The following is a 24,502-nucleotide window of genomic DNA, read 5'->3' on the forward strand; positions in this document are numbered from 1 at the left end:
AGTTCTTCAATCTGCAAAACTAAGAAAAAGTTATTTGTCAAGCTAAAATGGGGAAAATTAGAAAGAATAATACACAAATTAATCTGAAATGAAAATAGCTGTTAGTTGCTGCTCTCAAGAGATTTTGAGAGCATTCTTCACACAACATCAGCCCATTTACAGACACACACACTTTTATTCACACCAGTGATTTCAGACACTGTGGCTCACCTGCAGAGTGTAATTGGCCTTTTCGCTGATTAAATGGTTGATGAATTTGGCTGTGTGCTGGAAGTGAACTTTTTCTGTGGTGGTGAAGATGATATTGCAGTTAGACTCTGAGCACGCACATATTTACTGTGGTATTTAGAAAAAGAGGCACTGGGTCCTACCATCAGCAGTCGGGTGAATTATTAAGTACTGTTTCTCCAGCAGCTGACCCGCTCTGTGTGCTAAATTTGCCATCTGGAGGAAAGAGACAGAGGGAAATCCACCATGTCATTAACACATTCTTTTATAAAGACCCCCCAACTCATTCTCTGAGCTAAGCATTCTGAAGCAGAGGAGAAAAAAGGGTGGATACTTTACTGTGTAAACTCGGGAGTCTGTCTTGGCGCCGAGGTATCGCTCCGAAAATGCAGATGCTGCATTTTGCAATAAAGAAAACCAGGGTTAGAAAGATTGGGTGCCTTTTAGATCTAAGACTCACTTAGCAGAAGATTTACTGTAAAGTTTTACCATAAAGCTCGAAATCTGTGATGGGGGAGACTGCTGTTCCACATTTAAGTTGGGTAAATTCTTCTGAGCTCAAAAGCAAAGTTGCTAAATAACCACCATAGGCCTGGAAAAGAGGGAGACACAGATACAGTATGTGAAAATAATTTCCAAGCGGTCTGTATTTTTATAAAGGCACAGAGGTGAGTTAAACAGTGCATCTGTTATGTCTTCTTACCTTTCCATAAACTCCCATTCGATTCTTATCGATGTAGGACTGTTCGGATATCAGCCTGAAAATAAAAAACAAAAAATTTTAAAAAAGCCCCCCAACAATAATGAAAGTGACAGAAGCCAAATGACCAAATAGTTTTTAAGCTGTGCTCATTTTTCCGAGTCTGACCTGAGTGCCTCCAGCTGGTCCCTCTCCTCCAGTTTCCCCAGCTTCCTGCGGACCTTGTGGAGGAGGTTGGTGCCCTGAAATCCGCTGCCGTGGCCGTCAAAGCGGACGACAATTGTGCTGAAGCTGCTGACCAGGACGGTGGCCCAGTCCACCTGGAACTGCTCCGTCACCATCTGCCCACCGGGGGTCCCATCCCTGTGGGAGAAGCACAAAACAATAAGTTCAACTAATATCTCAGAGCCTGGTGTATTATTATTATTATTATTATTATTATTATTATTATTATTATTGGTTGGCAAAAAAATGAGGAAATTAACTCAGAAAAGGGAACTTTGAATAATCAGATCTTTTGCGAAACACTTACAAAGAGAATAAAAGTGACACTGTTGAAGTCCAATACAACACCATAACCCCTTAAATATGGCCACAAATATTTAAATATTGCAATTTTTAGACATGTGGAATACAGTGAACAACATTCACGTTATTTTATTCTGGAGCAATAACATTTGATTTAGTGATAGAGAATCAATGGGGATTATTTCAGCCTTAGGTAAACTGTTTCCCACTCCAGCTGCTTGTCTTCACCGTTAAATGTCAGAAGATTGCAGTCAACTGTATTCTGTTATTGTACCTCCCCCAATTCAAATGCATATAATCCTAGCTACCATGGCCAGAGAAGGACAAACAACAATGGCTGCTGTTCATTTGTAGTGAGTGTAGGCTGTAAGTCCACTGTTTGCTTCAGCTTGCAGTATAGGTCCATATCTATTTACTTAGGGGAGGCTGTAAAACTTTGTGAAAAGAGTCCGATACGAGTCGATGAATCAGTGAAGCTAACTTCTGTTGATACTGAGGTGAGCTGTTGAGGATATCCTTAACTTTTCTTAGTAAGTACTGCTGTTTTTGCTGCTGTTAGCCAGTGTTAGCTGCTGTTAGCTGCTGTTAGCCAGTGTTACTGAAATTTTCATTGAAGGTTATCTAACATTGTTGCACCGAGACACAAAAAATGAAACTCTCATATGATTTGAGAATTTAATCAAACTGGTTATCACAGAGAAAGTTTGATTTTTAGGACAGTCGAGTCTAACATTAGCTGGTGTAATGTTAGCTTATATTGTTATTGCTGTTAATGTTCAGCCGTTGTAAGCTGTAATTTTTAGAGATGAGAGAGAGATGATGAAAATATACAGGTAAAGCAATTAATACATAGTTATACATAGTTAGTTACAGTAAGGAATTACTGTTAAAAACTGATGGCAAGAGTTTGAAAAGGTAAATATTTATCAGCTTGAAATGCAAACACACACACGAAAGAACAACTTGCAAAGTCGGGGATACTTTTAATATATCCAAAACATCTTGTTACTGACATGAAGGCTGAAAAATGGTGGAATGGTGGTACAAAGAAATGTTTGAGCTGAGGTGAAAAAAATGGCCTAGCTTATGTAGAAAAGTTATTTATTATCCTATAACAAGTCAGACGTCTGAAATAGTTATCAGTGTTTTGTTCATTCGTGTTGTTCCCAGAGTCTGATTTAAAAGCTTACGGCTAGACTGAAGCCTGAAGAATCATTTCCAAACTTGGGAAATGGGATCGTTTGGGCAGAATTTGAATGAATACTGGCCTCGTAAAACAAAACAGTGACGTGCATAGCCGGCCTAGGATCCAGTGTTTTGGGGTTTAATACAGTACTAAAGGTGCAGTACTAAAATGATGCACTAAAGTTCTCCTTTGAACATTAAGTAAAGTCAGTTTTAACTGCAGAACTTATGCTCACCAGACACTTCATTAGGTACTAGTACTGGGTTGGTCTCGATTTCTGTCACAGCAGAAATCGAGACCTTAGTTTCCTGACGTCTGATGTCAACAAGGCATTTTGATCCAGTGAACTGCCACTCACTGGGTATTTTCTCTTTTTCTAACCATCCTGACCACACATAATATTTATACTCACACTAGCAGCAGTAATGGATAGGTAGCTGTTTCTACAAATCCAGCTGGCTTCAGAATCTGCATCGTCAGAGCTAGAACAGAAAAGAAAGGATCAATGGGAATCTCATAACACAGACTTCCTATTTCTTATCTAATTACAGTGTACAGTTGTGGTCAAGACTTTACAACCACTCATCATCACTTCTTTGAACTGCTCTTTCTCGAGGGATGAATAATTGTACATCATACATCTTTAATGACTTTAGAAAACAAGAATTAGGTGCACGTTGGGTTACACAGAGGCACACTTACTGTAGCCTTCTATGTCAATGGTTTTGTACTCCACTCTGGGCATCTGCATGTTGTTGTATGTGTTGTTTAGTCTTTTATTTGTCTCCACGTCAAATACCTCTGCAGTTCAAGAGAAAAACCTGTTACAAATTCTCAAGTCCAAATGTATTTTGTGTATTATTAAACATATTTGTAGACGTGTTGTAGACGATGCAGGCATACACTTACTCTCTTTGTCCTCAGTTCTATAGACAGCCACACTCGGTATATCTGGTCCTACAAAGAACAATGCAGGGAAAAAGGATCAGCTAACGGAAATGTAATAATAGAAGTTATTGGATAAGCATGATAAAATATCACATAACAAGATGCTGATAAAAGGCTCAAATGCCTCCAGGAAGGCAATAATAAAGCCACTGAAACCCAACCCTCTGTAGCAGAATAATCTTAAAACAGCACTCTCAGCCAGCTCTGCAGTTAATAATCTACTTCCGTCCCATGAGGAAGTATCTTATTATTTCACAATGGAGCTACTCTCCAAAGATCCAATTAATGAAGAAGGCCACTGGCACTTTTCCTCTCCGATGTGATCCCCTTAAACAAATCAGCTTCCATAGAAACCTCAATGATGTTGCCCAGTGTTGAAGCCAAAAAATGTCATTGTATTTTTCTGCTGGAGTGTCTCTAAGGAACACAAGAGACTTCTACTACTAAACAACAGCTAATCACTGAGCTTTCATCGTATAATAAACGCTACAAACACTGAAAGCCGCACACCCTCTGTTAGTACTCACGTGACTGTTTGCAGGCAGTCAGATGAGCTGTTTATTCTTACTGCTAATCAGGAGGATCCTGCAGTGGTTTGAGGTTATCTGCTAACGTCCAGTTCGATATAAGCTCTCTACCTGACATGGAGCACTAATTCAATTACACTTTCTACTGAACACGCTCTCTGAGTCTCCCAGGAGGCCTTCGCTGTCAGGAGTGCTGTTATGTAAAACACTTTTAGTCCAAGACTTCCTCAAGTGATTCAAGGTAAAGGACGCTCACCTTTACAGTTGAGCAAGAAGTACTGCATGTCGTGGCTGAATGAAACATCCATATAGCCGCACTTGAACTCACAGGACAAGCAGCAGCGGTTGAATGGAGCGATTGTGTCAGCACTGCAGGATGGCACAGAGTAAATAATGTACACTTAAAGCGGCACTTGAAAAAAAATAATCAAGATGACTTTAAAGCGCTACCTGTACAAGTGCCGCCGTTTGGGGTCATCCTCCGTGCTCAGGAAGTAACTGTGAATCATCCGAACACTGCTGTCAGATAACAAGAGAGCCAGGACTGCATTTAAAAATGTGAAAGCATCTTAAGGTCTTACATGAGGTTTCTTTCATGATTGTAGGCCAAGATCCTGGTCACATCCCAGTCTCCAGAGGTTAGGGACTGAAGTATGTCTGTGCTTGTGTTGGGCTAAAGGGAAGTAACACAAATTAGACACTCACGCAACAGGGCAAAGGAAAAATATTACAAGCAAAGGATTAACATTACATACCAGAGATGTGGACATAGAGATGTGGAAAAACTTTCCTCTGCCACCCTGAGGGATCGCCCTGGTGAAGAAGAACTTGTGTCCATCTTTGGAAAAGAGCGGCGGCTCGTTCTGAAGAGAGGAGAGAAGTTACAAAAACGTGCCTGCAGGGCTTTTTATATCTTTGTCTGTTTACTTGTTCATGCACACACGGAGTAAAAAAAAGTCAGTTTTTTAGCCAACTAGACTTCTCCATCTTTCATCACATACCTGTCGGTGCAACCAACTCTCACTCTCATCCTCATGTTTCTGAAAAGAATAAGAGGATCTGAGCTGAAAGCTTAATTCAGCAAATAGGAGGGAAATGAACAGATACATCTCAAAAGGTTTTACATTTACAGTTATGTAAAAAAGAATGCTTTCAGTCCCGTGAAAGCATTCTTTGTGCCGATATGTCGTGTTTGGTTTTCGTCAAACATGGCGCTGTGCATTATGGCCACTTTGGTCTTGACTGTGCAGAGGACATTATCCCAGAGGTTTTGTAGTTTGTTAAGATACAACTTTGCAAGCCTAGCTGTGCTGCCATATTCTTTTTAGAGAGAAGAGATTTTCTTCTGGCAACTTTCCAGAAAAGCTATACTTGTTCATCTTTTTCTAATTGTACCATTTAGAAATGTAACATTTAACATAGCTCTTGGATTTTTTTGACATTTCTCTGTGACCTTGGGATGCATTTGCAGGGACATCCTCACTAGAGAAGACCGGTGACTATCTTGAATGTTTTCCATTTGTGAATAATCTTTCCTACTCTAGAATGATGGACTTTAAATGGTTTGCAAATGGTCTCATAGCTCTTCCCAGATTGATGAGCAGCAAGAATTACTTCTCTAAAATCACTGCTGATGTTGTTCCTCCTTGGCACTCTGTTAATACACAACTGAGCGCTTCAGACCAGCAAACTGCCAAAACCTCTGCTTTTATAGAGGAGCTGATGATCAATTAATCAACTGTATTTGAGCGGTGGCACTTGGCTGCTCGTTTCCATCTTAATTCCTAAGGAAGCAATAAGGGTGTTACTTAATTTGTGTACAAGAAAGCTTTCAGAAGACTGTGCAGTCCTGTGAACAATTTCTTTTTCACGTCACTGTATATTCTTGCCAAAAAATTAGACAAACAAACCCAGTCTCTCTCTACTTGATGCTGTTGGCTATATATAACTCTAGCATATATGACAGTGCCAGACAAGACTCTCAATACCAATCTCATACATGCAAGTGTGGCCAAAAAAAACAGCAAAACACCTGACAGGTCACAGCTGGGATTCAAACTGACGAGCTAAAGCAAGAACAATGTGATTTTGTGACGTGTGATATGAAAGTCATGGTTTGTGCATATCAGCTGTAGTCTAGAAGAAGCTTCTCTTTCAGTTTTATGTAATAGATTGGACAGGAATAATTAAAACAGTGATACACGACTTATAGAAACCAGCATCTTTGCATAAATATCAGCCAAATGCTGGAAACTGCTGTCTCCATCCACAGTGTTTCTGAAGATCACTAACTCTATAACTATCAGTCTACATCAAGTGTATCAGACATAAGGCCCGGGGACCAAGACTACAGTCTAGCCAGGTGGAAGCTTCTGGATAATGTGAAGGTGGGCAGAGCTTTTGGACTTTAAACAGTATTTTCACAGTAGTTTCCTACTGATAAAGACGGCCACCATTGGCATTCAAGCTACAAGTAATTAGATAAGCAATAACAGAAAACGTCCTTTTTTCTTTTTGGGAATTAATGTGAATTACTATCAATGAGCTACCAGAACTTTTTCTGTAATTTTCTGTAAAAAACTGAGACATGTTGTTGAAATTGCATTTCTTTTTATTCTATTAAATGGTATTAAATGTACAGTTAAACGTCTTCAGACTGACAAAAAGGGGATTTTCACTTAAGATTAAAATGGGCTGTATGAGGCCCGCCATATGAAATGTTTGACATGCCTTTTTGGGGGATTTATATAAGCGACTGTTTCACAAGAACACAAGCTCCTCGTCTCATGCTACAGTGAAGGATATTCGCCACGCTGAATGCTTGTTAAAAAAACACCTGGACAATGTGTTATACATAGCAACTTTACTCTTGTAGGACCACTGGTGCCCTTGTCAGGACCTATTTTTCTCTAATGAGTATCTGCAGCAGCAGTTTGACGTTTGATTCAAAATAAACTACAGTGTTTGTGTTTATCGACATGAAAAACATGTAAGCCAGGTTCATTTCCAGTCTTCTCCCAGGAAAACACAGAATGTCACAAGTGTAATACTTTAACACAACGGGGAAAGAGTGGCAGCTAATTTCACACTTTGTTTCACCTTAATGCAGACTCCGGTGGTCGCCTCACACAGTGTCAAGATGGAGTTGTTCTGGGCTCTGTTCAGCCAGTTGACAGCCAGTTTGGTGTTGGTTGCCCATTTCACCATGGTGATGTAATATTCCCTCCTGGAAAAGCAGAAGGTGAGAACACATGACACCTCTGACAAGCAGCACTGTCTCCTTTAAGAAAATATATCTCGGTGCTTGTTACTTTATACACAGCGAGGCACCTTCAGATTCAGTCACTCACCCTATCCGGGGGTCATCAGGTTTCTTCATCGCTACCGTGTGCAGAGGACCGTGGAGGCTCACCACTGACAGGTGCACTACAGGGTTTTCTTCTCCAGCCTGCAAGGAAATTAGATACCGAAGGTCAAAAGCTGCAATAACTGATCTTTTTGTCCTCTTGAGGGAAGTTCACTGACATCTCTCATAATTTTGATACGACAAGCTTGTTAGTCACAGGCTTCTTATTTGCACACTGAATAGTCTCGGTTTGTGCCTTTCAGTCATGTTTCAGCACATGTTTAGGTCACACAGTTTATTATCCGTTTCTTTAAAACAACGGCTAATTTTAATCACAAGCTCTTTTTGGATAACGGGGCTTAAATGAAACATTACATGAATGTTCTCCCTGAACTGCATATTGAGCATCGTAATTAACTTCTTCCTCTAAATCTGTCATGGACACAGGCTTGAACCATTGACTCCTTCTCAAAGGACCAAAATATTTTGTACATAATTTGTTAATATTTTGGACAGATCACTGATGAGCAGAGAGAAATGAGTCTGAATAGACCTGCTACTTCTACTGTAGATGCCTCGCCCACTTAGACCTGGCTCTGAGCTTTATCGTTACTCACTCATTACATTTTCATTGTAAAAACTATGAATTCGTTAAGCAGTAAGATTTGCTGGTGGGGACTTGCCTTTGGGTAGTGATAGTCTAGACTCGCGGGATATGGCGCTCCAGTAAAAAACGGCACTTCCATTTTTGGCACCAGGGTGTCATTGATGGTCATGTAGGCCAAACGCAGTCCATCTGGAGACCACCAGTGAGCTATGTGGGTCTGCAGGATCTCCTCTGTAAAACAAATTAACAATATATTATTAATATACATTTCTAAACATGTGGCAAAATACTGTAGTTCAGTCTATTACTGGTGTATTCTCCTTGAAACTGATTAATATGCCCAATTATTCGGGCAGTGGGGTGAACATCTTTTCTTAACAAGTAAAACATGATTATTAGGAAAGGGCTCCATACTCGCTCTGCTTGTATTTCAGTCCAAGAGTTTCCTTTTACCTGTGGGTGGCATTTAACCCAGCAGGGGGCAGAAGAACTCTGTGAAAAGCATGTTCCAGCACAGCCTGATCAGTCCAGCCTTGATGAGGACATTTTGATTTTGTTTTCCAACTAGCCAATCTTGTTTTTTTTGCTGTCACAGCTGGCAAAGGAAGCCATTCACACAGAATTTGATTGAATTTTCACTCTATGGCAGAGGGTAATTTGTTGCAGTGCAGCTTGATTTTTCGAGGTCAGTGCCCGAATAAAATCAGCAGAGACTCTAAAAAAAGGAGCACAATTCAATTAATCTATTGTTTTATGAAGGCCAAAGCATTAAAAAGACCTGTTATGAAGCTCTGCATAGATGCTATAGTTTGTTCCCACAGAAAGATGGGACAGTTATCCATTTCTCACATATTCTCTGTGAGAAATCAGTGGAGACGGTGACTGTGCAGCTGATGTTTCTTTCTCTTTCGGTTGCGGCTGGCTAACCCTCCAGTCACAAAAGAGACACCGCATTTCCGACCAAATTCCACAGATCTGCAGACGTTAATGACATGAGAAAAGACAAACCCACGCGCTGTACTCATACAAGAGCTCATCTATTCCACCTCCCCAAACCCGCAGCTCGACAATTCAATGTGAAAGTCTTTCCAGCGTCTCATGACTTCACTATCTTTAATCTCCTGATCAAAGGTAGAGCTCGTGTTGGTTGATGCTCTCTTATGACAAGTGTGGAATTATTCCTACCACTATTGATCAGCATCAAAGGCTGGCACATAATTATTCCTGTCTGAGAACTGTTTAAGCCCACAACACTAAGTCTGAAAATTAAAAGAGAATTGTGATGCTTTAGCAAAAATGTGAATCATTAAATATTCCACTTGATATGATAGTGTGGACATAGAAATTGCATGTTTTCTTCAGCATGATGCTGTGTGGAAGGCTTGCACAGCCCCTCATTTCTTTGCGTTTTGGTGTGATCACCATTATTCTTTAACACAGCCTGAACTCTATATTTATCCCATATTATATTTTACTCTATATTTGTCCATTTATATCTCTCGTTCTACACTTAATTTTCTATGATTGCTTTGTCGTCTACTGTATGTACGCTGCTATGACAACACAATTCTCCTTTGGGATTAACATTGTTTTAATAATGTTGAGATCCAGGCCATGAGGAGGCCAATCCATGACTGATAGTGTTCAAACGTGTTTGTTTTTGCTTTTTTTTAATGCAATCAAAGAACTGGCAATATTTTTACTGCTCTGGCCGTGTGTTTAGGGTCATTGTCATGCTGGCAAATTGAGCTGTTGCTATTTACATGTCTCCCAGATTATGTTGGTGGATCTATAATTTGATGGCACTTTTCTGTGTCCATAATTCAATCAGTTTTGACAAGATCCACAGTAGTGAGTGTCTGCTGGCTGTAGACACTGACTGTCGGGAATCTCTCCTCATGGTTTGAACTAAAAATGTAAAATTTGCATGAATGACTCCATAAGACCTGTTCTATTGATTTTGTCCAGTTCTTGTGTGATTTGATATACCGCAGCCTTTTCTCCATGTTATCCCCCCTTCATGACAGCCGTCTTTCCGCTGAGACCCGATGAGGCTTCTGATTATACTGATCATCTGTTGTATAGGGTTTTTTTTATATACTCCTTCTTTGTTCCTGCGGTTTTTAAGGACATGTTGCACACCATGCTGAGATATCCCAAGTTTCCAGCTAACAGCTCTTTGGGAATCACCTTGCTGGTGGGAAAAAATACTACTTTATGGCTGTCAAACTGTGTTATCTTTGGCATTTTCATAGATGCAACTACAGACATGGGAAACAAAAAATGTGTTTTGCAACAGGCTGCTAGTAACAAAGATATCGTTTAAAATTGGTTAGTAGCAATGTTGTCGGTATGTGTAGACACAACACTGGTTCATCCCTTGAGTTAGCTGCTTTTTTAATTACTGAATGATTCATAGATCAGTGTTAAGTGATTTAACAAGCAAAAAACACATTCCTCTGAAAACAGGAAGGTAAAAGGAGTGGACTGAAAATGAAAAACTTTGAAGAACCTTCAGAAAGGCTGGAGATTTGTCACTCAAGACCAATTTAAAAAAAATGGCAAAAAAGTCTGACTCCTTGGAAGTAAAATATAAAGAAACGAGGGAAGGCTCAAGACTTTTGCACAGTACTGTAAGATTTAAAATGTATATACAGTTAAACACCTTAATAGATGTGTAAAATGAGTCGCATTTCCTTGAGCCCTTTTAAGTAAATTCACTGAAAAACAGCAAAAACATTTTAAAGTTGACTGTACAGCGTTCCAGAAATGAGGCAACCTCACCTTGAACCACATTCATACAACTTCTGCCAAATCCTTCTGACCTGAAGAGCACAGTGTGCACTGTGAACACTCCAAGAAATGCGTGGGAAATATACATAAGCTGCATCGTCTCTGTTTTTGTGAGACAGTGTGTTATCCGCAGATAAATCCTTACAACACAGCAGGAAAACACAGCAGGCAAATCTTGCTTCGGCACTGGTAATGGATTACTTCTTTCATGTCATGTTCTGTGTCTCCAACAAAGAAATAATCCCATTAATGAAAAACCGATTAGAGCCGACCCTGAAGCAGTTCATGCACTGTAACAGAATTTCCCTCGTAATAATTGGCATTTTGCAATTACATTTGCCCTGCATTATTATCTTGGCCCCTCCTCCCCCGCAATAAATCCACAATTAATAAAAATAACAATGCAGAAGTCTAAATAAAATTACCTTAAAACTTCAAAAGATTATTCTCAAACATGACAGTGCATCTGTAAACAAAACCATAATCAAGAGGTATGTAATTACAATGTCTGTCCCACATATGCCGTAATCGGGAAATGTCTCATATTAAATCGCAAGTATGTTGGCTTTTGAACATCTGCTGAGTGAGATGCAGCGCTGCAGACATGAATTAATTAAAATTGCCAGAACGCAAACGCAAGCTATGCGAAGACTAAAGGAGGAGGGGCGCCGAGATGTAGCCAGCTGCGTGCTTTCGAATGGAATCACGCACACAAATACACAACACGCAGTAGGGAGAGGCAGGTGTCAAAAGACTGGATTAAAATGGTTTTCAAGTGTAGCTGTCGAAATGCAGTACATATTAAAAAGTTTCTTGAAGCCTCTGACCTAAAGTTTACTTTCATTCTTGTGTTGTTCGGGCGGCAGGCTGCTATTTTCAGTGGGAAAATACACAAAACAACCTTACAAACTAACACCGAGCACCAAACAGCAGGTAGATGAAGTTAGTGACTAGCTGGTGAACTTAATGAGTGCATACCCAGATGCGGCAAGCAGCTGTTGGGAGCGAAAAAAGCTCTATAAATCTTCCGTGGGCAACACTACCTGTAGCACCAAACAGAAGACACAGCTGGCAACTAAATTAGCTGGTGAACCCAACAGAGCATGTAGATGCTAAAAAGAAAGATATTTGGATTTCAAATTTAGAGTAAAGAAAAAACCCCAAAAAGCAAGTGAATAATAAACTTGGCTTCAGCGGCTGGATAGAAACACGACCTGAAGTAAATGCACATGTTGTTATTATGACTTCAACGTGTTAACACTGGAGGTGGAAGTATTTATGGCTTATTTCTACTGTGTCCAACTGGCCGAAAAACAACTTAAGAAGATTTAAGAGGAAATCTAGATGCTACAATTCAATTCACTTTAATTTTATTTATACAGCACTGAATCACAGCAACAGTTGCCTCAGTGTGCTTTATATTGTAAAGTAAAGACCCTGCAATGATACAAAGAAATGGAGGAAACACAGACAATCATACGGTTTATTTGAGCAAGTACTTTGGTGACAGTGGGACAGAAAAACTCCCAACAGGAAGAAAGTAGTAGTAGTACTACTGTACTACTAGTACAGCAGTAGACATGCATACCCTACAGTAGTACAGTAGGGTGCAGACTATTAACATGACAATCTTTAAAGCAAAAATGAACATGTTTAAAGGCTGTTGAATGGTCTCTATAGCTACTTAAATTAAGTACATCCATACTGCCTCCATGGGAAATATGAGGGTAAGTAGCAGCTAGATGCTGCTAATAAAATTAACTTGATTAAATGATCAGCAGCAACTCTCAACACAATGCCACAATCTTCCCAGCAGTGGACTTTTCAGCAAATTCACCCCAAAGTCACGCTGTACCAATCTCAGAGAAACTGCAAAAAAACCAAGAGCTAAATCTCAGATTCTAAGGGCCTCAGGTAGCATTTTAAAAGTTAAAGTTTCTGTCAGTACAAATAGATAAAGATTGAATGGTTATCTTTGGAAAGGTCAAAGCCTCTTCTCTTTAAAAACGAACATGGCAGCACAGCTTAGGTTTGCAAAAGTGCATCTGAACAAAACCCCCAGATTTCTGGAACAATGTCCTTTTGACAGGTGAGACCAAAGAGCAGATGTCTGGCCATAATGCACAGCACCATGTACTGCAAAAACCAAACACAGCATATTAGCACAAACACCTCATACTAACTGTCAACTGCAGCCACAGGGCATCTTGCAGTCACTGAGTTGACCACAAGCCTCTCTGTATAGCAAAATATTGTCAAATCTGAAGATATCTGTCCAACAGCTGAAGTTTGGCCAGAATTAGGTCATGCAACACAACAAGCACAAGCAGTAAATCTGCAACAAAAGGGCTGATTAAGAAAAAAACCCCAAGGTGCTGCAATGGCCGAATCAAAGTCAAGACCTCAACCTGATTGAAATGCTGTGGCTGGGCTGTAAGAGAGCTGTGCATAAACTAATACCAGCAAACCTCAGCGAACTGAAACAACCTAATATACATTGGGAGAAAATGATAAATTCACAGAAAATTATTAATTCAACTTATTGGGGCTAAAGCTCTTTCTATAAGCTATTGAATCATGGGCTGTGCTTACGTTTCAAGACAATTTTACAGACGTTTTTAAAATAATCCAGAAATCGGAGGATTACATTACAGTGACTATGTCCATCTTTTCTATTCAGTCTATGCTCTTGGCACAACAAATCCTCAATGTGAGAAAGAGAAAAAGCTGGACAGACCTCTACAGATTCCTCACCTAAACCCCATGCAACAACACTGGGCTGTTAAAATCAATTCAAATGCAGTCAACATCACAGTCCAACCTCACTAAAGCCCCTGTGGCTCACTGGGACAAAATCCCCAAACCCAGCATCTGAAATGTTGTAGAAAACCTTCCTGAAAAGCAGAGACTTTATAATAGCATATTAGCTGGCCTGGTTTCGAAATGAGATGTGCACTGAGCCTTTGCAATTCATTCTCAGAATCCATAATTGAGTTCAACTTCAACCACTCGTTAAAGATGAAAGAAATCCGTCTTTGATCTGAAGTCTGAAGAAAATTCCAGCATTTGCAACATAAAGGACTCAATATTATTTCGAGCGTTGTTGTATTTTGGTACGACTTTTTTTTTTAGTCATCTTACCCTCATACAGCCAGTCAGCGAGGCCATTGAAGACAACTCCTTCTTTCCCAGTGGACACCAGGCGGATCGCTCGACTCTCTACAGTCGTTCTATAGTAGATGTTGTTTTCGAATATGAAGACCTGGACAAAAAGAAGGTGAAACAGTAGCCATCATCATTAATATTTCTTGTACTTTTGCATTAAAAAAAAGAAATCTTTAAGCCAAAAATGTAACAGTTTTTTTTTTAATAACAACAAAACATTATCTTAATCCAAGCCGATACACTCTCAGTCAACACCTGCTTAATGCACGAGTGTTAAAAGAAATCTCCCTCATTATAGTTCACACTGGGTTCCTCTTCAACTCGGCATGAAACCATTTCTGTTGCTAATCAAGGTGCTGGAGTCGGCTTCGGCCCTGCAGGCACACACACATTGCTAAAGATGCCAGCCTACAATCCCCCCCCGCCTTGCTCATTGAGAACTCTGCGCTGTCTGCAGGGGGTCGGCCATGATTGAGCTAAATTGCTGGTTATACTGCTGATTTAAGCCTTTGGCACCCACAGCGGCATCGCCTGAAGGAATTTAAACGCATCGCTGTCAGATGAGCGTGGGACACTTAAAAACCTCTGTCTATACACTCCAGTGATTTCACCGCTTCGACAGGTGCCAGTATGAAGCAGATGAATGCAAGACTGTCTGATGTCTGTAGTTCAGGCCGTGATGGTGTGACTAGCCTGTCAGCTGTACCCTCTTCAGTGAAATTTAAGCATCACATCACTCGTAAGATGGAGGAAAACAGAAAGACAGAAGTCCTTTTAGCTCTGATCTTTGGATGCTATTGAGCAAATCAAAGTTTTATATTGTGGGATCAACATCTGAGGAAAACAGATCAATGCAGGGCAGTGTAAAAAGGAGGGAAGCTGGCAGTTGGCGAGTGTTACAAAGCAGCCGTGGGACAGGATGGACAGCTTTCAAAGAGTTACATTAAAAAAAAAACCCAAAACCTCAGCCTACCAAATGATTAAAAGACATGCATTAAGTTTCAGGGTTGAGATTTACTTTCAGAACAAAACTGATACAGTCATAAATAATACTGAATGGCCTCACAGAGCTACAATTGTAGGGCATCCGTATCTGGATTCACGCTCACTGGCTTGGTGATTTTTAATGTTCAAGGGAATTAGATGAGAGAAAAGAGTGAAAGTGCAAAAAGCCAAAAGATAGCCATTTCAAAAGGGCAGAGATGAAAGCAGCAACATCAAAGCTACCTGAGCAGGGCGAGCAGCATGATTGCTTATTTGTGTTGTTGCAGTTGCGTGCTCGGATGTGTGCTGGTGAGTGAGAAGTTGCGAGACGTCTAATTTTGTCAAATAAAACTTTCACTGGTCATTTTCTCTTAAATCCATCGTCTTATTTGTGTCAATACAATCTATTTTCCCGCTGTGTGTGTGTGTGTGTGTGTTTGTGTGTGTGTGTGTGTGTGTGCGTGCATTGACCCAGCCTCACTGATTGCACTGTCATGGTGGAGTAATTGCTTGTGGTTTAATGAGGGGAGCGTCACAGGATTCATCTCCTGGCTCCTCTCACTGTACATCTGATGCTCGGCTGCACGCAGGCACAGGCACAAACACACACGGCACATTTTTCTGTGCTGATGAAACACTTGATGATAAATTGCTCCACTTCTGATAAACTTAATGGGAAATCATTATATTCACAAACTGTGATGGGAAAAAAAAGAAAAAAGAAAAAAAAAAGAAAACGCATCTCCGGGTCAGAGAGACAAAAGACGAGAGCTCATCTCATTTTTTTTTCCTTTCCTGCACAACTTTGGTGGTTCATTAAATCAAACGCAGAGCTACAGTAACAGTGTTTGCGAGAGGAACAATCAGGTACATTATTACCATATGCAAATTCACCTGCTTTCTTCCCTCGGCAAAAGGCAAACTCTCATCACACACTTGAAATGTTAATATTTTCTCACAGCCATGTATCTGTAATTTAAGCAAATGATACGATAAGAGCAATTACAGCACAAAGGAAAAGCTTTGAAGTAAAAGCCGATGAAACATGGGGCCGTAACTCGTTTAAGGAACACAATCTAAACAGAAAGCAATTTAAAGTCAACAAGGGAAAAATGGAGTAAGTGAGAGAATGAAACAAAACACCATCAGGTGCTGGATCGATGAAACTTTTAAGCTCAGTAAAGGACGGGCTAGCATTTTTCATACAACAAAACCAATATTGTGTCGACACAGCACTCATCCTTTGCAAACACAATCTAAATATACAGTTTTGTATAACCTAAAAAGGCTAAATGAAGAGCTGTTTTAGAAGTCTCTCAAACAAGCTGGTGGAATTTGATTTGAGCAGGTCAGTTGGAAATAGCACGCATGCTTATAATGACAAAACAACATGCCGCCCAGCGCAGCACTGTTGCTTGCTAACTTGTTTTAATAGTTTTTAAACAATAAAAGAGCTCAGTAAGGAATAAGCCATAATGAGCTTCAGCTACGCAGGTAAATTGCACGACAGATTCAGCGACGTTCCACGTTTTTCTTTCAGGATATATAATGACAATAGGCAGTTGCAGGTAAGCATAATCATTACCAAGAATAAAAAGATACACAAGTTCATGAGGAAACTGTGCCACTAACGATTTTTGATGCTTTATAAACTTGGACGTGTAAAATAGTCGCTTACTGCAGCTATTCCTGGATGGTACATCAGTAAGAACCTACTAGGATCCTTGAAACATGATAACTAACAGTCATCAACCATAAAAAAAACTGGATAACCATGCCCCCCTCGGCAATGGCTTTCTGAAAGAAGACAAACTCCAAGTGAAGAGTGCAGCCGTGTCACAGAAAATTGGGCATGTCAAGTGCATTATTCCTGCAGTGCTTCAAGAAAGTCACTGGAGAAAAATGATGCACAAAAGTATGGATTTTATTTTTGGAGACTCTACATGTTCTAAACAAGTCTATATGAAGGTGTGTTCTGTGCATTTTGCATGGTCACGAGATCAAATCAAATATATATATATGTATACCAGTAGCAGCTGGATAGCGTAGTGGTTAAACTACACGCCTTTGGAGCAGAAGATCGCAAGTTCGATTCCTGCCTGGGGCGTCTGTATCCAGTAAGGGTCCTAAGGCTAGACCCCCTATGCTAAAGTGAGCCTACCGCAGACATGAGCGAGACAGATAAATATGAAGGCATGCCGGCTCGGACGTCGCCCGGATCAACAAGGTCCGCGTCAGGTGTTGAGGAACCAGGGCACCCTGACGACAAGTGGGCTACTGGAACAAGAAGGCATCGGTGGGCAAGAGACGAAAACAGGGCGTTGTTGGAATGCTACTACGCAAGTAACCCTGGCGGAAGGGGTTACATGAATAGGATGAGGGACCTATGGATTCTTCGATACCCAACATCCACAATGACGGCGAAACAACTAGTAGCTCAGTGTTCCAACATTCGAAAGAAGGGACTGCTCTCACAGCTAGAGATTGACGAGGTACAACATAAATGCTACGGCAAGGAGGAGTCAGGACGCCAGGTCAGGGGGGAGATATCATCACCCCCACCCGAGATTGGGTACATAGCCCCAAGTGCGATAGGAGAAGGATCGTTGAGTGCGAGAGGAACTGACCTGAAAGATAGGATCATGGCCAAGCTTGAAACCTGGACCCCCCCTAGCCGGTTACCAAGATTACGTGAAGTACCCTCAGAAGGTCTGCTAGATGATGTTAATGCAGCACTACGGATGATACCTACAACCACGATTACCGACACTAACAAGCTGATCTACACTACGGCAGCAGTGATCAGTGAGATGCTTGGCTACAAGTTGAACAGCCACAAGGGGCAGTACCCTCCATGGAGAAGGAGGCTAGAGGGCAAGATCAAAGTAGCACGAAGGGAGGTTAGCCAACTAACGGAGTTGCAGAAAGGCGCGACAAAGAAGGTGCATAAGAAATACAGCAAGCTGTCCATACCTGAGGCCTTGGAAACTGCCAAGCAAAGACTCACAGCCTTGGCCAGCCGCTTGAGGAGGTACACCAGAGAGATAGAAGGCAGGAGAATAAACCAGCTGTTCTCCACAGAACCAGCAAAGGTGTACTCTCAGTGGCAAGGGAACAATAACAGAACAGCACCACCAAGGCTGGAGACGGAGCAATACTGGAAGAGCATATGGGAGAAGGACGCAACCCATAACGGCAATGCTCAGTGGCTAGTGGATCTGAGGGCAGACCATAGCGACCTCCCTGAACAGGGTCCAGTAACCATCACAGTGGCAGACATCCAAGAAAGGGTCTCCAGTATGAAGAGTTGGACAGCACCAGGGCCCGACATGGTTCACGCCTACTGGCTGAAGAAGCTGACTGCACTCCACGAGCGTCTGGCAGCACAAATGAACCAGCTGCTAGTTAACGAGAGACACCCGGAATGGCTAACCGAAGGTCGGACGGTCCTGATCCCCAAGGACCCCAAGAAGGGACCGGTCCCATCCAACTACCGACCAATAACCTGCCTCAGTACTACATGGAAGCTCCTGTCAGGCATCATATCGGCTAAGATGAACAGGCACATGGGTCAATACATGAGCGGGGCACAGAAAGGGATTGGCAAGAATACCAGAGGCGCAAAACACCAGCTACTGGTAGACAGAACAGTCAGCCGAGACTGCAAGACCAGACTGACCAACCTGTGCACAGCCTGGATTGATTACAAGAAGGCCTATGACTCAATGCCCCACAGCTGGATACTGGAATGCCTAGAATTGTACAAGATCAACAGGACCCTAAGAGCCTTCATCAGGAACTCAATGGGAATGTGGCACACAACACTAGAGGCCAACTCCAAGCCCATAGCACAAGTCACCATCAAGTGCGGGATCTACCAAGGAGATGCTCTGTCCCCACTGCTGTTCTGCATAGGCCTGAACCCCCTCAGTGAGATCATTAACAAGACTGGCTACGGATACCGACTACGGAACGGAGCGGTTGTCAGCCACCTCCTGTACATGGATGACATCAAGCTGTATGCCAAGAGTGAACGAGACATCGATTCACTGATACACACTACCAGGCTATACAGCAATGACATTGGAATGTCATTCGGGCTGGAGAAGTGTAGTCGGATGGTAACAAAGAGAGGGAAGGTAGTCAGAACTGAGGGGATTGAACTACCAGAAGGCAACATTGCAGACATAGAGGACAGTTACAAGTACCTGGGGATCCCACAGGCGAATGGGAACGATGAAGAGGCCGCTAGGAAAGCTGCAACCACCAAGTACCTGCAGAGGGTCAGGCAAGTCCTGAGGAGTCAGCTGAACGGTAAGAACAAGATCCGGGCCATCAACACCTACGCCCTGCCCGTGATCAGGTACCCTGCTGGGGTAATAGGCTGGCCAAAGGAGGAGATAGAAGCCACTGACATCAAGACAAGAAAGCTCCTTACCATGCATGGAGGGTTTCACCCCAAGTCTAGCACCCTGAGGTTGTACGCTAAGCGGAAGGAAGGGGGCCGGGGACTGGTGAGTGTCAGCACCACAGTCCAGGATGAGACAAGAAACATCCACGAATACATCACGAAGATGGCCCCAACTGACAGCGTGCTCAGTGAATACCTCAGGCAGCAGAAACCCAAGAAAGAGGAGGAAGGCGAGGAACCATCATGGAAGGACAGGCCCCTGCACGGTATGTACCACCGGCAGATAGAGGAGGTGGCTGATATACAGAAATCCTACCAGTGGCTGGACAAAGCTGGACTGAAAGACAGCACAGAGGCACTAATCATGGCAGCACAAGAACAAGCTCTGAGTACAAGATCCATAGAGGCTGGGGTCTATCACACCAGGCAAGACCCCAGGTGCAGGCTGTGTAAAGATGCCCCAGAGACAATCCAGCACATAACAGCAGGGTGCAAAATGCTAGCAGGCAAGGCATACATGGAGCGCCATAACCAAGTGGCCGGCATAGTGTACAGGAACATCTGTGCCGAGTATAACCTGGAAGTCCCGAGGTCAAAATGGGAGATGCCCCCAAGGGTGGTGGAGAATGACCGAGCTAAGATCCTGTGGGACTTCCAGATGCAGACGGACAAAATGGTGGTGGCTAACCAACCGGACATAGTGGTGGTAGACAAACAGAAGAAGACGGCTGTAGTGATCGATGTAGCAGTTCCGAATGACAGCAATATCAGGAAGAAGGAACACGAGAAGCTGGAGAAATACCAAGGGCTCAGAGAAGAGCTCGAGAGGATGTGGAGGGTGAAGGTGACGGTGGTCCCCGTGGTAATCGGAGCACTAGGTGCGGTGACTCCCAAGCTAGGCGAGTGGCTCCAGCAGATCCCGGGAACAACATCGGAGATCTCTGTCCAGAAGAGCGCAGTCCTGGGAACAGCTAAGATACTGCGCAGGACCCTCAAGCTCCCAGGCCTCTGGTAGAGGACCCGAGCTTGAAGGATAAACCGCCCGCAGGGGCGCGCTGGGTGTTTTTTTATATATATATATATATATATATATATACACATATAGATATATATGTAAAAGCCTTTTGGGTAATTAGAGGACTGTAAAAGTACATTATATTGCCAAAAGTATTCACTCACCCATTGAAATCTTTGAAACCAGATGTTCCAAACACATTCCATGGTCACATGGATGGAATGAATTAGAACGGAGACTGCAAGCCAGGGCTTGTTGTCCAACTAAAATCAAGCACCTAAGCAGGCAGGCTGCTTCTACAAGCATTTATGAAGCTATGGAGCTCTGTGAGTCCCAGTGACAGGAACTCTTAATGCTTCAGTATACCAAGACATTTTGGGAAATTTTATGCTCACAGTTTTGTGGGAACAGTTTGGGGATGGCCCCTTCCTGTTCCAACATGGCTGCACACCAGTGTACAAATAAGGTCATTAAAGACATGGATGTGGAAGTGGATGTAGAAGAACTTGACTGGCCTGCACAGAGTCCTGACCTCAACCCGACAGAACATCTTTGAGATGAATTAGAGCAGAGACTGCAAGTCAGGCCTTCTTGTCCAACATCAGCGTCTGACCTTATAACTGTGTTTCTGGAAGAATGGTCAAAAATTCCCATAAACACCCCTAAACCTTGTGGAGAGCTTTCCCAGAAGAGGTGAAGCTGTTATGGCTGCAAAGGGTGGACCGACATCATATTAAACCCTATGGATTAAGAATGGGACGTCACTCAAGTTCATGTGAGTGTGCAGCTAGACTTTTGGCAGTATGGTGTATGTTAGATATGGTTTCCTAAAATAGCTGATTTTCCATAAAAAAGAACAGCTAAACAAATCTCTTCCTTCTAAGAAGAGTTTTCATTATAAAAAAAGTCACAGATTGACCAACAGTATTTGACCTCTACTGAAGTCCATTAAAAACCAGACAAGTATTTTAATCTTTGAGTGTTTCATTGACATCACCAAAATAGTTTTAGTGATTCACAATAGCTGGAAATACTCCAGATACTGTTTTTCGTTCTCAGTAGTGCTCATTTTGAATCCCTTTTCTGTATGGAGAGACACATCTTTTAACTATGCTGAATCCAAGGACTTCTGTTTGAACATCTTCATGGAACTATTTCTGTACTCTTCATGTTTTAAAAGGTAAAAGCAGCAAAACATGTTTTTCTTTTGTAAAAAAAAGAAAGAAAAAAAAGAAGCAATTTTCTGTCAGTAAACTGAATGGAAATTCCAAATGGTGAAACTAAATTGAAGATTCAGAATTTGTTTGCATAATCATACAGACTGTCTCCAAGCAACGGCATCCTTGTACATGAGCTGTCCCCAAACGTGGCTGACATCACAGACCAACAGGCGTGGGCACACGTGTCTGCTGACCTCTGTGATGACACTGGCGCGATGCAACACTTTGCTCATTGCCGTAACCTTGAGGCTTATCTCCAGTCCTACACCCTCAAACATTTGAAGATGTGTCAGAAAGCCAACATATCCTCACCGTGCTGTGGACTAAAATGAAAACAGGGACATGCACATGCACACAAATCATTGCTATGTGTCTACTGCTCCTCTCCCAGCAGCCTCATACTGCTCAAGCCAAGGGTTGTGCCACCAAGATGCCATCTGTCACTGTGTCTCTCACCGGCTCGCGAGCTGTCACAAAGCAAAAATCTTTTTGGCTGACATTGATGGAGGTCAAAGCAAAGGACGTTCACCTCAGAGCTCTTAATGCGGTCATTACAGAGTGCATAAACCTCTTATTACCACAAGGTTTGGCTGTGCCGCTGTGACAAGCCACTGCTGTGCCTCCTGTGCGAGGGCAGACTGATACTGACAGAGCTCCACCTGCGAGCTAGAACTCAGGGAGTGTAATCTCAAGGGTACGGGCTTCTTACCAGCTGCTGGCCTTGGGGCCCCCATCCGGCAAACTGCAGGAAAGCTTCATGCACCTCAGGGGGATTTAAAGGCCACGTTTCCCTGTGAACACAACACATCATGAAAACATACTTGCTGGTTTGTATACTGCATCCAAATCACGTGTTATATGCCAATATAAACGCACAGTCAGACAAAGAAGTCGTGTGCTTTTCAGCCTTGTTCCCTCACTGTAGGCTTCATCAATCAACCATGTCCTTTTTTTAGCACAAGCTGACTTTGCTTGGCTCGCTACAAATACAGAACAGTAGGGAACTAAGCAGACATAGATGGATGAAAGGCTAAAAAACAGGCCAAAAAGCTTCACACCAAACTAAAGTGAATTAAAAAGCATTCCCATAAGATTCTAGAGCACGCAGGTAAATGGCGCTGATGTCAGCGCCAGGCTACATATGGTCAGAGTAAAGACGTGTCGAGGAAGAGGACAGAAAGTTTGTATTTACTGTGTCACGAGACTGTAAATGATGTACTTCGCCTCATAGGAGTGTTGGTATTTCTGTGGAAGAGAACAAAGTTGCGGTCAGGAAAGGACAAACTCTGAGAAAACAAAATATTCCAGCTAGATTTCTCACCGGTTTTACTTCAAAGGCAAACAGCACATGTTGCATGTCTGGAGACACTTGGTACTTGGCAGCTCTGGATCTATCCTGGATGGGATACAGACAAAAACACACACAGACACACTCACATTAGGAACACACTCAGTACAGCAGCAGCAGTCGATAGTAAAGTTACTGTTCTTGGAGAAAATGTACTCACAAACAGCTGGTTTGGAACGACAACGCTTTGCTCCAGGGTGTCAATGTTAAGCTGGACAACGTCCCCTTCCACTGTACGATACAGCAGCTCATTGTCTTTAAATGAAAAGCAAACACCAGAGGGTGAGATGATATTTCATACAGTTCCTGTTCCCAGATACAGACAATGATAGTGCAGCAAGTATAGTTTTCCTGTTGTGTAATAACTACTGTGACAGGTCTCACCACAAGGGCAGTTCTCGGTATATACACTACAGGGACAAAAGTATAAATCCACACCTTTAATCCAGTGTTAATTTTCCAAATGAGTAGCCCCCTTGGGAAAAACTGGGAAACTGGGACTGTTGTGGAGGGTCCACGTCATCTCAATCTTTGTATTCCAGTTTTCAGTCCTCTTGCCACAGGTGTATACGATCAAATATCTGGCCATGAAGCCTGCCTTTACAAACATCTGTGAAAGAATGGCTCTTTCTGAATTCAAGTGTCGTACTGTAATAGAAGGGCCACCGTTTGTGAAATTTCTTCCATCCTAGACACTTCACGATCAGCTGTAATTGGTATTATTGCAAAGCGGGATTAACATCAGCAAAATAACTGCATGCTGGGAGTTTCATGTCATTGGTTTCCATGGTTAAGCAGCTCCAGTAGGTGTAATATTTAGGTAGCTTGGTAGTACATGACTACCTGTAGACAGAAGTTGTCAACACAATAACAGTTTAAATAAAAGCACGATTTGAAGATGGGTTTAGTATGACTACTAATTAGAAATAATGTAGTAATGACCACCTTATTACACCACTCCACTTTAGTATCCAGTTTAACCTACAATTTGCCAAATGCTTTAAAATTTTTCTTGGATGATTTTTTGAGCACTTTGGGAACATAGAGGTGAAGCGCAAAGACTAAAACTCAACATCATTACTGTTTAAGTTGATATGACAACATTACTCATCATTTATTTATGCATCCAACAGTTACAGAGCAATATAAATAACTTGGGGTTCATAGGAATATCTCTTTTTAGCCATCAAAGGCTCAACCAAGTTCACCAGCTAGTTGCTTGTATGAATTCTGGTTCCGGGCAGGTTATGTACAGCTAAGTGTTTTTAACGAAGCCAGTTATAATTTAAAGCAGCAGTAAGCTGCCAAACAGGCCTTTCATCTGGTTTATATGAAAACTACAGGGTTTATCTTATGATCTAACAGTAATGAATCACGTATCTCCTGCTGGTCAGTGTTAGAAAGGCTCTGAGTATTCGATGTGCCAGCGACCTTAGCTTAGCACTAAGAGAGAGGTTCATGTTTTCTTTCCTCTAAAGGGAAGTGTCTCCTTAAGA

At 42.1% G+C, this 24,502-nt stretch overlaps 1 protein-coding gene across 4 annotated transcripts in view; it reads right to left on the reverse strand.

Annotated features, from left to right (window-relative positions):
* LOC100710983 (dipeptidyl aminopeptidase-like protein 6) overlaps positions 1 to 24,502 on the reverse strand; it is a 97,149-nt gene that overhangs the window by 2,333 nt on the left and 70,314 nt on the right. For all 4 annotated transcript variants that reach the window (XM_005476330.4, XM_005476332.3, XM_005476328.4 and 1 more), the window contains 22 exons: positions 23,167 to 23,261; positions 22,980 to 23,054; positions 22,851 to 22,903; positions 22,368 to 22,449; positions 14,005 to 14,125; positions 8,147 to 8,301; positions 7,468 to 7,565; positions 7,217 to 7,343; positions 5,119 to 5,157; positions 4,873 to 4,980; positions 4,699 to 4,790; positions 4,568 to 4,615; positions 4,374 to 4,486; positions 3,552 to 3,599; positions 3,345 to 3,443; positions 3,055 to 3,124; positions 1,097 to 1,291; positions 932 to 986; positions 718 to 820; positions 568 to 623; positions 372 to 444; positions 211 to 284 (listed from right to left, as the gene is read on the reverse strand). In XM_005476330.4, coding sequence (XP_005476387.1) covers positions 211 to 284; positions 372 to 444; positions 568 to 623; positions 718 to 820; positions 932 to 986; positions 1,097 to 1,291; positions 3,055 to 3,124; positions 3,345 to 3,443; positions 3,552 to 3,599; positions 4,374 to 4,486; positions 4,568 to 4,615; positions 4,699 to 4,790; positions 4,873 to 4,980; positions 5,119 to 5,157; positions 7,217 to 7,343; positions 7,468 to 7,565; positions 8,147 to 8,301; positions 14,005 to 14,125; positions 22,368 to 22,449; positions 22,851 to 22,903; positions 22,980 to 23,054; positions 23,167 to 23,261 — 1,979 coding nt within the window. The remainder of the gene's footprint in view (positions 1 to 210; positions 285 to 371; positions 445 to 567; positions 624 to 717; positions 821 to 931; positions 987 to 1,096; positions 1,292 to 3,054; positions 3,125 to 3,344; positions 3,444 to 3,551; positions 3,600 to 4,373; positions 4,487 to 4,567; positions 4,616 to 4,698; positions 4,791 to 4,872; positions 4,981 to 5,118; positions 5,158 to 7,216; positions 7,344 to 7,467; positions 7,566 to 8,146; positions 8,302 to 14,004; positions 14,126 to 22,367; positions 22,450 to 22,850; positions 22,904 to 22,979; positions 23,055 to 23,166; positions 23,262 to 24,502) is intronic.

This window comes from Oreochromis niloticus, linkage group LG18 (assembly GCF_001858045.2).
Source record: "Oreochromis niloticus isolate F11D_XX linkage group LG18, O_niloticus_UMD_NMBU, whole genome shotgun sequence".
In the NCBI taxonomy this organism is placed as follows: Eukaryota; Metazoa; Chordata; class Actinopteri; order Cichliformes; family Cichlidae; genus Oreochromis; species Oreochromis niloticus.